General features: G+C 38.4%; 2 protein-coding genes across 3 annotated transcripts; both read right to left on the bottom strand.

Moving 5' to 3' along the window:
• Positions 1-375: 375 nt before the first annotated feature.
• Positions 376-2,188, bottom strand: LOC128262328 (uncharacterized). Its single transcript, XM_052996509.1, has one exon. It carries the CDS (start codon positions 2,000-2,002, stop codon positions 557-559), a length of 1,446 nt encoding a protein of 481 aa, XP_052852469.1. The 5' UTR covers positions 2,003-2,188; the 3' UTR covers positions 376-556.
• A 1,066-nt stretch (positions 2,189-3,254) lies between these two features.
• LOC128262329 (excitatory amino acid transporter 1) lies at positions 3,255-13,619 on the bottom strand. 2 transcript variants are annotated; one of them, XM_052996510.1, is made up of 11 exons: positions 13,344-13,619; positions 7,550-7,868; positions 7,332-7,427; positions 7,097-7,264; positions 6,986-7,028; positions 6,218-6,260; positions 5,974-6,157; positions 5,790-5,920; positions 4,765-5,194; positions 4,606-4,702; positions 3,255-4,478 (listed from the first exon to the last, which is right to left on the bottom strand). In XM_052996510.1, exons 2-11 carry the CDS (start codon positions 7,732-7,734, stop codon positions 4,416-4,418), a joined length of 1,440 nt encoding a protein of 479 aa, XP_052852470.1. In that variant the 5' UTR covers positions 7,735-7,868; positions 13,344-13,619; the 3' UTR covers positions 3,255-4,415. The 2 variants fall into 2 exon arrangements, with proteins under 2 accessions (XP_052852470.1, XP_052852471.1); XM_052996511.1 differs by lacking the exon at positions 13,344-13,619 and adding an exon at positions 7,975-8,115.
• Between the last annotated feature and the right edge of the window lie 1,893 nt (positions 13,620-15,512).

Here is a 15,512-nt window from a genome sequence, read left to right as displayed (position 1 = left end):
ATGGCTAATAAACAAAATGTGCATAAGATAGTCAAAAAAAAAAATCCTAATGAAAAAAATATTTTATTAGATTTCACCAAAGTAATGCCAACAAAAAATATATCATTAGCATTAAAAATGTTTAAAGATTATGAAAAAACTTTCGATTACATGTTAAGAAAGTGATGCTACTGAAAAAATATTTCATTAGATTTTTCAAAAATAATGCTACTGAAAAAATCTTTTATTAGATTTTCAAAAAAACTAATGCTAATAACAAGTCTTGGCCTCCAATTTGCAACTATTTTTATTTAATATATTAAAATAGATCTCAAAAAGATTTATCTAGATCTGCTTGGCTAAAACTCTTAATCAAAAACAAAACAACTTAGTTGGATTATTGCATTTTACTTTATTTTTAACACAGTGCATATCTCAACGTAAGAAAATAAAGGCAAATGACTAGTAAAGCCTGTGAAACACAATTTCAAATTCAACGTGCAATATTTTTCTCGACTGAGGTATGTCTGATTTTTCTAATGACATTTACATAACATTGTACATTGCATTTGCGCCACTACCGCATCATCTTAAAGCCCATGTAAATGGCGAAGGCCATGCAGCAGCAGAAGAAACTGCAGCGCAGCTTTTCCGCATCGAGTTTTCCGTGGCGATCGCAGCAGAGTAGATGGAAGATGTGGCGGCAAAACCCAGAGTAGGATCGGGATCTCGGTCCGCTCTGACCCTGCACCACTGTTCCCTCCTCCTCGTCGCTGTCGTCGCGCAGCTCCACCCTGCCCATCAGCTCCAGCAGTCCATCATCCACTCGCGACGGAGCCTCGCTCAGGTAGTTTATGGTCTTCAGCTCGCGCTCCTGCATTAGATCCTGCTCCGTGGTGCGCTCCGCCTCGGGGATCCGCTCGTCCCCCGCCGCCTCCCTCCCCAACCACCACCAATGCCGAGGGCGTGGCTGTGTTCGTGCCATCGGGACTTGATTGGTGAACTCGTGGTAAACGCTTGCCAGGCTGTGAAAACTCTTAAAGTCGCCCAATTCGCTCTGAGATTCCCCATCCGCCCCGTTGAACAGCCCCTGGAGTTTCCGAAGTTCGAAAGGAAAGGGAGACCTACGGGAGTCCTGATTTTTCTTATCCTGCTGGTGACCTTCGTCATCTGAAACATCGGACAGCGTGTCTCGCTCGGCGTAAGGATGATCAGGATGCTTTTGGAAGGACCTATCAGACGCCTCTTCTTCGTCATCCTCGTCGAACTGCTCTTCGTCGTCCCCTTGAAAATCCTTTTGATAAGCATTTCGATAACTTTCTTGATATGCATAATGGTAATTATCGGGATGCTTATCATGACACTTTTCCTGAAATCTATTTTCGTACTTCTGATCCTTTTCCCGATCTGGGTCAGCACATCGTTTTGGGAGCCTCATTGCCGTCGCTTCCTCACCTCCGCCCTGAAATCGCTTAATGGTATTGCTTATTCTCGATCTCAAGTCCTCCATCGAGAAGGGCATCTTAAAGCCAAGGATGTTAGGTCCTGGATCAGCTGCCGATTGGTTGGCCAAACTGTTTCGCTGACGCCATGTAACATACTGACGGGGCTCGAGGACCGGATCCGGTCGCTTCCCACGATATTGGAAATATCTAGTAGGCGGCGGTGGACTACGCAATTTGAAGGAACCGAAAGAGGGCCAGAAATTACGCGGCGGGATGGGCTGCCGGAAGGCAGGCGTTGCTTTCACCGAACCATAGTGCTGCTGAGGCGGCGGGACTGGCTGGAAGCTACCGGAGATCGGTAGTTTACACTCTTCGGCGAATTGCTGTTGGGCTCGGTACTTGGCCCGCTCGCCGATCATCGCTATATGGAGATGGCGCTCCGCCAAGCGCCGATTCCTGGACGTTATCGGACCGAGGAGGATCCGATAGCTCTCACACATGGTGGACAACTGGACATCTGTGAGCAGCTGGACACTCCGATAAATTGGACGCTCCTTATTAACAGCATTCTGACGCATGGCTGGCGATCGTCCAAGTGGCTTAGCTGGTGCTTTGGGGCATAGTTTGAACACTTAACTCACGGATAATTTTGGAAGCGTATCTTGCAAAGTTTAAATATTAAAGATGTTTTCCAAAAATTTTGGTGTTTCTAATGCTGTCTGCTGTCAATAAAGTTAAAATTTGAATTTTGGTTTGTACATAATGGAGTGGTGTCAGTTTAAGACTCATAAATTGTATATCCTTAAATCTTTCGCATGCAAAAGATAATAAATTAGAACTGTATGCGCTCCGCAAACGAAGTGGCTAGTGCAGCTAAGAAAAGAAGTTGTTGAGAAGTTATCAAAATATACTTGTTTTTTGTTTCTTTTATTTTATTTTGCTTTATTATATATTTGTTTGTTTGGATGACCTGCCTGGATTTCTAGTTCCACTTGGATTCTCTTCCCCTTTCGATGGCCCCCAATTTTATATTTCGGGTGCTTTGCTTTTTGTTATGTCCTTTTTTTTCTTTAGGGGCAGTTACTTTTTGGAGAAGGGTTTCAGAATGGCAGGGTAACAGAAGAACTCGCAGATGGGACCCTAAATAGATCAAAGGGGTGGTAACTTTAAAGGGAAAGTGAGGCGTTTTTTAAAAAAATAAAGTACTTATAGCACTTTTGTATCGATAAAATGGTTTCCTTTCTTACATTTACAGAAACAACAACTATATTCCGAGAAAATCGAAATATTTTATAAAAACATTTAAAACATGAGTACCTATAGCCAGCTAGACCAATAGCTTTATTTAATCAAACATATCGTTAATTTATAACATTTTTCTTTTCTAAATACAGTTGCGTAGGAACAAAACTGTATAAGCAATTCCAGCCTTAGTAAAATGAGCTTTTCAAAAGCTTTTTTTCAAAAGGTGTTTAAGCTCGACAAAACTTTTTACTTTTTGTTGAACCATCAACACAATGCCTAACAAACCAATTTAAAAGTTTTCAAGTCAGCATATGCTGGAATTGATCGTATCCTTTTTTACCTTTTAACGGGTGTCAAGTTTATTTGTTTCCAAAACAGATAAAGTTGTGTTTAATCTAAGTTGCTTGGGCCGAATCTAAAAATTTCATAATAGTTCATTTAAGCATTTTTCCAAAAATTTTTAATCTTGACAAAACTTTTGACTTTTTAGTGAACCATCGAAACAATGCCTCTCAAACCAAGTTAATTTGCGCCAGAATAAATAAATATAAGTTGATTAAGCCTTGAATAAGTATATCAAAAGAGTTCGTTTAATATCCATAAAGTTTTATTAGTAAAGATATATTTAGACTACGCACAACTACAAACATTTCGATGATTCGTAACCTTAAAAATTGTCCTTTTTGGCTGAAAGCATGGCAAACATTTGAATATTGTATTTATTTTATTGTGTATTTATCTTTTCATCGTGGGTTTTTCGCAATGATGTGACCTAATTTATGTTTATTTTAATAATATGTAATAAATTATTTGTTACTCGTATAAATTGACTGTATGTCTGATTGTAGCACTCTATTATTGTCGTTCAAGAATTCGATTTGCACGCTTTAAATATAAATATTTCCATAAAGTTTTATGTATGTATACTTAAGCTATTAAGTATTTACAAAGCTCAACTATGAACACGAACTTGTAACGGCATTTGAAATTCTGATTCGCTTTGAAATTGATTTTATTTGTTAGTGTGTCAATTAATCTCTTTTATAATTTAAGTTTGTCATTTTTTATGTTGTTTGGTTTGGCTTTGCTAAGTCAAAAAGTCGTAGAATATTGTTTAACAAATACTAGATACGAATCTCAACAATTTGCGACCTAATCAAATGCAATTGCTTAAAGTTGGGATTGTTTGCTTGAAATTAACCTAAGTATTACCCTTCGATTCGTTTTGCTGTTAATACTAATCATATGGGAAAATGTAATGCAAATTTGAACTCAATTTAATATAATTATATTTAAAAATTATTTACACCTTCAATGTATCTCTAATTTAGACGATAAATGTTCTTTTGTTTTCATCTTAAATCTCTTATTTCTGTTCTCGCTTTCTTTGATCTTAAATTTTGGGAAAAACAAACTAGTTAACGAATATGTCACTTAAATTCGTTGCTGGCTTAGTACTTGTACTCTGGCAAAACTCTAGCCTCTGCCGGAGGAGCTGCTTCAAACTGATCAATCTGGAAATTAGATTCGACTTGGTCACCCCAAATAATCCGCAAACAAACATGATGACTCCGCCCAGCCCCGATTCGATTCGATTTGATCCTGCGACGTCCCTTAAAACTCCTCATCGTCGTCGTCGTAGTCATCGCTATCGCTGTCGTTGCTGGGGAGGATGTGGAAACAGGCCCACAGCCGGGACATGTCCACTCATCGTTTGCGGTTATAGGCGCCAAGCGAAGACTGCCTTCATTCCTTCATCTCGTGGCCATTGGGTCCCAGCTCGAGGAGCTCATGGGGCTCGGCATTCAGCTGGAGAAAAAAATGGGAGCAGTTAGCTTTATAAAAGTATTTAAAACAATTAAGAAAATCCAACACATCTCTTGAAATTGAACTTTAAAGAAGTTAGTTACTTCAGTGGTAAGGTGTTTTCACTCACCCTGTCCACGCTGGCCAGATCGTTCTTCGACAGATGATTAACCAAAATAGTGCCCAGGGCATCGCACATCACATTGATGGTGGTGCGGAAGCGGTCCCTGAAAATAAATTACCATTTATCTCAGATAATAACCTCTGTGTTTGCAGCTGCTTTGCTTACAGTAACCAGTCGACAGCTATGATGAGGGACACATCCTTCGGCTCCAAGCCCACAGTGTCCAGCACCATGACCATGGTGACGAGTCCGGCCTGCGGGATTCCTGCAGCTCCGATCGAGGCTGCCGTGGCCGTTATGCTGACGGCCACGATGGTGCCGAAGGAGTAGCTCATCTCACGGTACTGGGCGATGAACAGCGCCGCCACAGCCTCGTAGAGAGCCGTTCCGTCCATGTTTATGGTGGCGCCCACGGGGATGACGAAGCGAGTGACCCGCGGGTCGATGCCCATGTTGTCCAGGCACTTGATGGTCAGTGGCATGGTGGCCGAGCTGGATCCAGTTCCGAAAGCCGTGGCCAGCACCTGACTCAGCTTGGCGATGTAGCGGTACGGAAGGCGGCGAGTACCCAAGAAGAAGATCACAGCAATGGTGCCTAAATGAAGAAATATCCATTTATTTTATATTATGGTATTATTGATCAAATTAAATTGTCCTTTGGAGATCTTTTGAAACATTCCGAGCCCTAATGCTATGATCAATGTATGATACTCAAATTTCAAAAAGAAAATTCCCACACTGACAAAAAATGGCGTAGTAAAAATAAATATCTGACTTTTAAATTCAAAATTGTATACTAAATATTTAAATTAAATAATAAATCAGCATTTTAAATACAATGCTTTCTATAAAAAAATAATATAAAACAAAATTATTATAAATACTTTAATAAATGTTGAATATGGTTTAAATTTATATCAAAATTTTCAGATACTAAAATAAATTCCAAAAATAGTCAAATGAAAAATTAAAAAAAAATAAATACCGCAATGGACGAAAATCAAAGCAAAAATATTTTAATTGAGTACAAAATATTTAATTAACTACATTTTTTGTACACGTGCACAGCAACTAACAATTTACCATTTCAACCAAAAAAACACAATACTTTAAAAGACATAAAAAATTGTCAATCACATTTTAAAAGTTTTAAAAACTTCGCTGTTCTTACTTCGTTTTTGAGTACTTACCGAAACCATGCAGAAATAGCCCTATCATGACCGTTATGAAATACCATCCCAAGGATTGTATTGTCGCCGCTATGGAGTCCATTTCAATGATCTTAGCGGCTATTAAGAAAGCCACGCCCAGTGGGGAAATCCTAAACATTTGTGTGTAAGATTTTGAACTTCCTGCAACTCAGGCTTCACTTACCAAATAACCCATGAGGTGATGGTCATCATTGCTTCACTCAGGGTGGTGAAGAAATCCTGCAACAGTTGTCCCTTCTCCCGCATTCTTCCGATGGTGGTTCCAAGGATCACACTGAACATCACAAGGCCCAGGACATTGGAGCCCTCTCGTTGAGCCGACTTGAACTCCCAGTTTTCCATGGGTTCTATATAGGTAGGCAAGGCATAAGATTCTTAACGAGTTTTGGATGGTCAAAAGAACTTACGTGCAGGGCTAATGCTGGTGTTCTCATAGATCTCAGTGCGGTGCTAAAATGGAACAGATGTAGATAATAATTTTGAAGTAAAAAAAAACACACCGAGTAAAATGCATTTAAATGATATATTATGATCATCACAAACATGAATAAGCCTACAAAATCGTAAACGGATAATTTTATTGATCTATAAACCCCAAGCAAGCTATCTATCGATACAGCAGCCACTTTGAATTCCACTTTTTAATCTGGATAAGGGAACATTAGTTTTGTCTGTTATTGTCCTTCATTGAGTCGACAATAATCTAATTGGGCGCATGAATATTCATTTGGTTGCCAACCTACATCAGCAGACACACGTATGTGCATATAATTATGGAGGTACAATGTCCACATATCTGCTACAACCCGAGCCAAGTACTTTGATTCAATTTGCGTCTGGGGCCTCCTAAACCGTGTTGATATGACCGATTCCCTCTCACTCTCTCTCCTTAGATTCGCAGTCTGTCCCTCTCGCCGTACATGCTATAATTGAAATTTAAGCACTGACACTCACTCACACCGCGAATACTTGTGTGAAAATCCCCCTACTTGAATCTGGTTTGTAATTGAAATTGTGGTATCCCTATCATGTCAGTTTTGATTATGTGTCGCGCTTTGTTTCAATCAAATTCACGCTAAGCCGCAAAGAATTGAATAATTGCTACCGTTGCTGGGTACCCTTAAATCGCCGTTCAACAGTGCGTATGAACGATGCGCCTTAGATGAGAGACTCACCTGGAACATGGTGGACTGAATGATGTTGTCCGTGAACATGTTTCTATTGAAAGAAATAAAATGATTCAGATTGGGGGTTCGGTTATCGGTGATCGGCAGATCCCCACATACCGCACTAGATCCATCAGCGTGTCTGGGGTGAGCACCTTGGAGGCCTTGTCGATGCTCTCCGTCTGGGTCTCCACGATCTTGGCTCCCTGGCCGGGACGCAGTGTGGTCACCAGACAAATGCCCAGAATGACGGCCGAAATGGTGGTCACAAAGTAGTATGTAATGGCTCTAAAGGGGTTAAGAGTTTTGTTGTTGTTATTAAATTAAGGCTTAGGATCTGACTTTAGTGACTTACCTGGTAGCAATCTTGCTGGACATGCTTAGATCGAGGCCACCAATAGCGCTGGTGATTGACGACACCAAAAGCGGGACAATCAAACATTTCAGCATTCTGTAAAAGTATTTTATTTATTAAATTTCATGCTCACAGTGTTGTATAGCTATTTAGCAAAGAGAATACTTTATAATTATTTTCATATATTTTCAAATTTTCTTTATATCTTCATCACTTACCGCAAGAAAATCTCGCCGGGAAAGGATATGTACATGATCTCCCTCTTAGACCACTCGCCCGTGCTGTTTTTGATGATAAAGCCGATGAGTCCTCCCACAAACACACCGATAACGGTGGCCATGGTGAGCACGTTCTCCTGCATGAAGGACTTAAACTTGTTGCCATCCTGCTTGGGTCGCGTCATGGTTGCGCTCCTTGGATAAGCTTAGGGTCTGGACAACCCTGGGTCCTGCTGGAAACCCGCCTCTCGCACTTTCGATGCGTCGCCCAAGCCGATGCTCTGCCTCTAAGATATCCGGTCAGCTAAAAAAGGGTTTCCTGAAAAATAAAATATACATACATTACAATACATTACATTTAAATAGGCATAAGACACAATGGTTTATTTATCAACTGAAGAAATCCACATTAATTATTTATTTACAGAAGAGGTGAAAAGAACGTCAAGTTTTCTAAATGCTCGTAAAGTCCAACTGTGAAACTAGTTTCTGCTGATGCACAGATGATTCCAAGGGGTTAAACAGTAGCGATTCCTCCACACCGGGCGACCAGCGATCGACGACTGAGCTTTCGCACAAAGCAGACATTTACAACCCCAAAACGAGTCAAGTCAGGCAGCTGGGCTTTTGTGATTTATGCGCACCCCTTTGACCTCCGGGGGTGTTACTTTTGACACGAAGCCGGACGGATGTTGTTCAGTGTTGGATATATTTCGAAATGTTTTTCAGAACTCTTTTCGAGAAAAAAGAGCGGAAGCGCGAGCTTGATGCCGTTAATCCCAACAAACGAAACTCAAACATTGCAGGGCAATAAGAAGCTATCGTTTGCTATTAGCACTCATTTAGCACTGACACTTTTTACCATTATGCGCAAATGTGCGAGAAACAACAAACAACATGAGATAAACAGCAACAATTCCTAGAAGAATGCAGCTCAATTAATCAGAGCCTTGTGGCTGGGAAACGTGTCAAACTAATAAATTTACATAAACGATCGAATAATGAAAACAAATGAAACAACGTCTTGAGTGGGTGCAAGGGCGGGCCTTATGCAAGCCGACGGTTATCAATGATTTAGACAGATCTGACTCCAGTTGACACGGTTTGCATCAGGGTCATTACAATATCCTCTCAATTGGGATACACGACTGGCAATTTGGGATTAATCAAGAAATCTTAGCACTTTGAAATTGTTTAGCCAATTGTATAGCAATTGACGAGGAGACAACGAGATGAGAATGCAGCAAACACTTTGGGGTAGAGTTAAATAAGTTAGGTGACTAAACAAGTGACAGAAATCTCGGTTTCAAAATAGAAGAACTAAAATAGTAACAACTGAGTATGAAAAGGTATCAAATTGATAGATTACTATGAATATAGTATACAGTTCAAAATAATTTTATTGAGGGGATACAAGGGTTTTACGGGTCGCCAACAAAACTAATTAAAGAAATCGATTTTAACCAATTTTAAAATTGTTCATTCCTTTTATTGAAAATTCATACACAATTTACGAAGATCTGAAACCAGAAAACTTAATAAGGCAGAATGTCCATGGGTGCAATTTCCAAATACTATGTACATATTAACATTATTATTAAGCCACAGATATTCAGCGTTGGAAAGGTACTAGTTTTTGGGTCTACGTAAGGTACAAGGTATTTGAGAAAATAAGTACCTAGGTTCGGTAAAAGGTACACAATTTGTCAAGTATCTAGGTAAGATAAACGGTAAAAAAAACATTTTTTGAATTATGATTTTTTGTAGAAACATGTAAAAAGAAAATTCTTATATTTCTTCAAGTTGCAGTGAAATTATGCTATTTTTTTTTAGCCTATTTGCGAAAATAATATAATTTTCAATTTAATGGTATCAAGCTAATTAAACGAAAATAAATACAAATAATTCAGTACCTAAATATCTAAGATAGCAAATTTTTAAGATAAATAAAAACCTAACCTAGGTAAGGTAAAAAGTTTCTCATTCTTGTACCCAGATAACGCATAAGGTAAATTAAAAAAAAACGGAGTTAGAAAATTATTTAAGAAACTATTTTTAACGGCTTAATTCTGTTTTTAATTTGGGTGCCACATAGACTTTTAGAGACAACTTAAAATATTCCTTGGTACATTTTATAAAAAGACCTTTCTTAAATCTTTCAGCTATGTAGAGTATCTTTCGTATCGACTTCTTTTCAGCTCTTGCAGCATTTCACCCTCAATGAGATCACCGATCACAATTGTCTGGGTGCTCCACACCCTTTGGGAGGCCGACGCGATGATAATGCCATTATGTGCCCCACGTTCTCGGTTCGGTCCGTGGTCGGTATCTGCGGTTCGCCTAATTGATGTAACTACAGTCCAGAAACTGAAACCGATTTTGAGTGGATGATTGGCATGTGCCCGGTCATTTGTTGGGTGATATCGGCTCCACAATTGGGTATGCTTTTCATTGATATGAATACAACTGGTTGAGGTGTATTTGGGAATTGTGTTTAGTGAGTCCAGTGAGCCATGTGAAATCATTCAAAGCCAAGGGGTGTTTATCTCAATCGTTTAAGTTTGTTACACTCCATAGATAAAAAATCATTTTAATATATATCAAGCGGAATTTGAGTGCACTTGCAATGTAGTTGCATATTATAATTTATTTACTAAGCCGCGTATGACTTTAATTAAATTGTCTTTGTATACAATTAAATATTTTTACAGATATTTATTCATATATTTTTATTTTGAACTTGGCAGTGAATGAATTTATTTACATAAAGTCTAGCCGTAGGCACAAATTGCGTTCGATGTAAATATGTGTAGTTAGTTTAAATTGTGACGCCGATGCCTTTGAATATCAATTGCAATATATGCAGGAAGTTTCATTGATCAGCGGACGAGGGTATCATTCAAGTTCATTGACAAAAGGATGGGTTACACACTAAACGGAAGTTAGACCGTCGATGGAAAATTCATCATAATTATTTGGTAACCTAAAACCCACTTAAGCACTCAACCCAGCGTGATCGTGGGTGAACTTGAACTTGGCTTGATGTTTAGCTAGAACTGTAATTTCCATAGATTCCAATATATTATTCCGTTTTCCATTTAGGAAATATTTTCTGGGTATTTATCGGAGTCATCTCTTTGTCATATTTGATTGGCAGACAGTTTACATGATCGCAAATGCCGAACAAGTTTATTGTTGTTGATAGTCAAACACAAATATGTACCCAGAGATGCATACTAATTAACACGCTAGACTATGCCTTATATAACATAGGAACACTTTTACTACCCAGCCAATTAATGCAATGCAAACTGAACTCAGAGCCCATGTTCGAGGACCAGCAAATTCATTGTCAATGCAAATTGATTTGCATTTCGAGGGGGTTGGATTAGACAAAGGGGATATACGAGGGGTATAAGGTTGACCCACCCACTTGTCTTCGATGTGAGGAAATTTGTTAATAAAGTGCCTGAGCAGAACCAGTTTAAGCTGATCTGAACCTATCTGAAAATTGTTAATGTCTTAGTGCTATAAAAGTTATTATCACCATTTATTAGACAGATGTTAAAACAGCAATTCTCTTTATGAATTTATTTGCATTTCCAGTGAAAAATGTACTAACTAAACTTCGCTCTTACAATTTTATGTAATTTTGTTTATAACCATTGCAAAGTTAATAAAGACAAACAGTTAACGTAAAGGAAAACTAATTTTACAATTCAATATAAAAATAAGTTTAAGTTCTTATTCTGTTTATAAAGAAACGTTCCTAGGAAAGTTACGTTTTGGAAAAACATTTAAATCTTGAACTGTCTTAAAATTCTTTTCTGCTTTAGATTTTGTTTTAAAATTAGATGTTTATAACATGAACAAACAATTTAAAAAAAAAGGAAGCAAACTTTGGCAAGCCGGAGATTATATACCATTGCAGCTGTTTCATAAATTAAATATTTTTAAAACATCCATATGCGTATATGTTAAAAATCATTTAAGGTATTATTCGATCTTTCGGATTAAATGCGAAAATATAAACTGTTAAACCATTACAATGTCCAAAAGAACTTTAAAAAAAAAATTGAAAATTAGAAAAGTTACAATTTTTTCCATTTTTTTAATTTTCCGATTGTTTCCATGGGAGCTACATATATGATTTAGTCGTCCGGTTTTATCAAATTTTTAACCGTAATTCAGAAAAAATAAACAATTACTATATCTCGAAGAATTATGAAAAAAAAAACAGACAAGGTATTTTTTTATATGGGAGCTATATGCGTAGAAACGGACGGACGGGCAGATGGCTTGATCGACTATCCTATTGATGCTGATCAAGAATATAATACCTTATACGGACGGAAATGTCTCCTTCACTGCGTTGCAAGCTTTTGACTGAAATTGTAGTACCCTCTGCAAGGGTATAAAAATGTCAAAAGCGAAAACCATATTTTTTCGTAGTCTAACCTTTAATTTGTATAAAATGATTAGCCATGGGTATGAATTCATATGGAACATGAACGTACACCTCCACATGCATAAAGGTGCATGACGCTATAATCTCGAGTCATCCGACGGCCTTTGCCGCCTTAATCTATAGACTGTATGTCTGACTATCTCAAAACGACAGCTCTGCATTTCCATCAGTTTTGCCTAATCAAGATCATCATTGTTCCGCAAAACTAAAAGTTAAAAGCGCAAAGAGCACGCGGTTAAAAATGTAAATAATCATAAATTAGTGTTAAGATCAAACTCGATTAGAACGACCATTTATTGGATTTTTTTTTTTTAACAATTTTCCACTCGCCCGTCATATAAACATATTTTATTTAGGTGAGAAAATGTTGGCAATGCGCGAGGGAAGCTATTAGAATTTGCAAATATTTTGTTTATTATACTTTTAATTTACTTATCCCCTTAGATATTATATGTTTACAAGTCAAACTATTCCCTCATTTTCTTTTCATTATAGCAAGAGAGAAGATAAAACTATTTTGGTGCATCGTGCTTTGTGCGCTATAAATAAAAATAATTAAAAAGAAAGCGAAACATACATAAACCGTGGTAACTGTCTGACAAGCATCTGTCTGTGCAAAAATGGGTGGGTGTTCTACCAAGGTTATTTAAACGGTTGTTCAGCATCTTATCAGCATTAGAAATCGGAAATTATTCACGCTTCTCCCTTGGGTCTCAAGAAGAGTAAATCGATGAGATGACAAGTAAATAAATAAATAAATAAATATAGAAAACCGACCGTTTCTTATTTCTATTTGAGAATATGAAAAACTTTATACTTAAGAAGTCACAACTTAAAACGGCTTAATTTTGAATGTTCCTTAATATTATATATCATTAATGTAAATAAATGATGTTTTAATTCGAAAACATAACATTTTTACACATGGTACTAGATTTATGTTATAATTTCAACATTATTTTAATTTGCGAAAATGAATTTGCAAAAAATATGTTATTTTGCAGTTTATCAAAAACAGAAAATTGCAAATCTAAAAAAAAAACTGTGTGTTGATATAAAAAAGCCAATTAAAATAATTTTAAAGGGTTGGAAACAAATAGATGTACTGAGAACAGTGCAATAAATTACAGCCTACAATTCCCTTAGAGGATTGCACAAGATAACACATAAAAATGGCCTATTATTCCTTTGAAGGATTGCACAATATAATATTTAAAACACTGGATGCAATATGCCCAGTATTACATTGTTTTTTGTTTTCTGAACAACTGCTGATACATATTTTAATAGTTTTCATCTGCAGTAGGCAAGCGTCCGAGCACTTACAATCAAAAGCATTCACATGTGCCGCAGGCTGAGTATAACTTCCGACGTATTTAAAAACCCTTTTCAGGCACGAGACCGAATCGATTGGGGGAGGATCGGAAAAGGCGCGTTGTTCCGAGCACGCGGTGAAATTGCAACTGACTTCTGATCAGGCAGTGATCCCACACACCGATTCCGATTCTGGTTCTGAATCCCGATCTGGTCTAGTCGGCTCTGCTTGCAGCGGGCAGTAGAACCGGACTCGTCGGTTTGTAAAACAGTACTAGAAACTAAATCGAAATCAAATTCGAAATATAGCCAGCTACCGCGCAAATTGCTCGGCGACAGCGACGCCGACGTCGGCATCTGTATTGCGGGTGTGTGTGTGTGTGTTGTTGGGGGGTTGACTTTCATTCATCAAAAGCCGCTGCCGCTGCCGACTGCGCTGCTCTCAGCTCAGCGCATTTCACGTAACGCATACGCAGCGTTGGCCGCGTAATTTGTCGCGCCTTGTTTCGCTCTCCCTTACAGCGAGGAGTGCAGTAGTGAAAGGAACTAATTAGTGTCTTGGCATCTACTTTCGATTACTTCCCTTCCATTAGTGGCTGCATTGTGCGCCAACTTCACTGATCATCCTCGCATTGTGGCTAATGGCAATCAGGGGATTCTCTGCTGGCTCAAGGTCCTCCTCTGCGCCTGCCAAAAGAAAGCAAGATTCTGTTTAGATCTGGTTTACTATTGTGTCACAACAAGCTCGCCCTAAAAGTGGGTCAAGTTTGTGCATTACCCAATTCCAGGTTTGATTACACCTCATGTTGCGAAAGATCGACACAAACCACCCCGAAAAAAAGAGCGAACAATGGCCAGAGCCATGGACTACTTGAACCTGATTGAGTGTGTCCGGAATACAAAGGCTAGGAATCTAAGGGAGCCAGCAAGAAGGTGGGACTGAGTCCTAGGCTGACCGAAATGATAGACGAGCGTTTCCGGTTTCACATTCCATTCCACAACAGATATCAGCAGTAGAAATAAAGCAATAAAAATCAGCAGCATCGTCACAGCTGCAGCTGCCTTTGATCTGCTTCAATTCGATTTGCCTTGGGGGCCAGTTCAGTTCCAGTTCCATGCTGGTGGGAATCGAGAGTGGTGTGCTCTAACTGCGGAAGAGCAGGCCGGAGGATGGGATGCTGCTAAGTGGCGGGCCACAGTTGACAGCGATTGCCGTAGTCCCTAAACGTGGTACCCGCACCCCCAACCCACTGGATCTGCCCCTTCGGATGGGTCACCGCTTTCTCATGTGGAGAGGTGAGGTGCTGAGGTGCTGAGCTGCTGAGCTGCCCATGGACACAACACACACATTCGGACCGGAACTGTCGATCTTCATTTTTGACACTGGAAATTTCAAAAAATCACACACAAGCACAGAGTGTTGAGGTTGCAAATTGCACGCCAATCGTGTTGCTATGTTGTGATATATAAATAACTAAATAATTAGATGCTCGTCGGTGTTGCTGGACCGAAGTTAATTCGGAAAGTGCCTCGTAATGAGGATGAGCCTTTCGAGGGGCTCAAGAAACAATCGAGTTGGAACCAGCTCTAGCCATTCTGGATGGAATAATAATTTCGAGATTTGCAAATACAGTCCAACTTCCACGTCTAGAACAGTCATCCGCGACCAAAAGAGTTAGACTTATTCTTTGAACAATAATATCATCTAAGAAAAAAAAATGTTATCATGGTGCACAAGCATATTAAGGCGTGCATATAATATATAAATGGTTTAAACGTCAAAAAACATCACCAATAATTATAGTTTAAAAAAATATAAAGGAAAGCATTTTAAATGAAAGTACATATTTAACTTCTCAAAAAAACATTAAGATCAATGTTTTCTGGATATCTAATAACATCAATCTATGAAACATCTTTCAATACAATTATTACAGTGGAAAAATGTCTTTTTAAATGTATCCCTTTATCCTATTAATTATACACTTACCTGATTGTTATTATCAGTTTTTATCTCAACTGCAAATGCTATTCAGATAATCATCGGCTCTCTGAAAAAAAATGATGTGTGGAATTTACTGATACTTAAAATAAAAATCCATATTTACTTACTGACCTCTGTATTCTGTGCCCATTTTGTTAACAGTCTGCACCCAAAATTGACCAAGTGAAACAGATAGA

This window comes from Drosophila gunungcola, unplaced genomic scaffold (assembly GCF_025200985.1).
Source record: "Drosophila gunungcola strain Sukarami unplaced genomic scaffold, Dgunungcola_SK_2 000001F, whole genome shotgun sequence".
Lineage (NCBI taxonomy): Eukaryota > Metazoa > Arthropoda > Insecta > Diptera > Drosophilidae > Drosophila > Drosophila gunungcola.
The sequence above is the reverse complement of the archived record's forward strand: the minus strand, read 5'-3'. Positions and strand labels throughout refer to the sequence as shown.

What these genes read in the sequence shown, in the direction of transcription:
- LOC128262328 (XM_052996509.1), bottom strand. Translation starts at nt 2,002, where the DNA reads ATGCGTCAGAATGCTGTTAATAAGGAGCGTCCAATTTATCGGAGTGTC.
- LOC128262329 (XM_052996510.1), bottom strand. Translation starts at nt 7,734, where the DNA reads ATGACGCGACCCAAGCAGGATGGCAACAAGTTTAAGTCCTTCATGCAG. An exon ending in ACGCTGATGGATCTAGTGCG is followed by an intron (nt 7,029 to 7,096) that starts GTATGTGGGGAT and finishes TTCTTTCAATAG; the next exon opens with AAACATGTTCACGGACAACA. An exon ending in ATCACCTCATGGGTTATTTG is followed by an intron (nt 5,921 to 5,973) that starts GTAAGTGAAGCC and finishes ACAAATGTTTAG; the next exon opens with GATTTCCCCACTGGGCGTGG.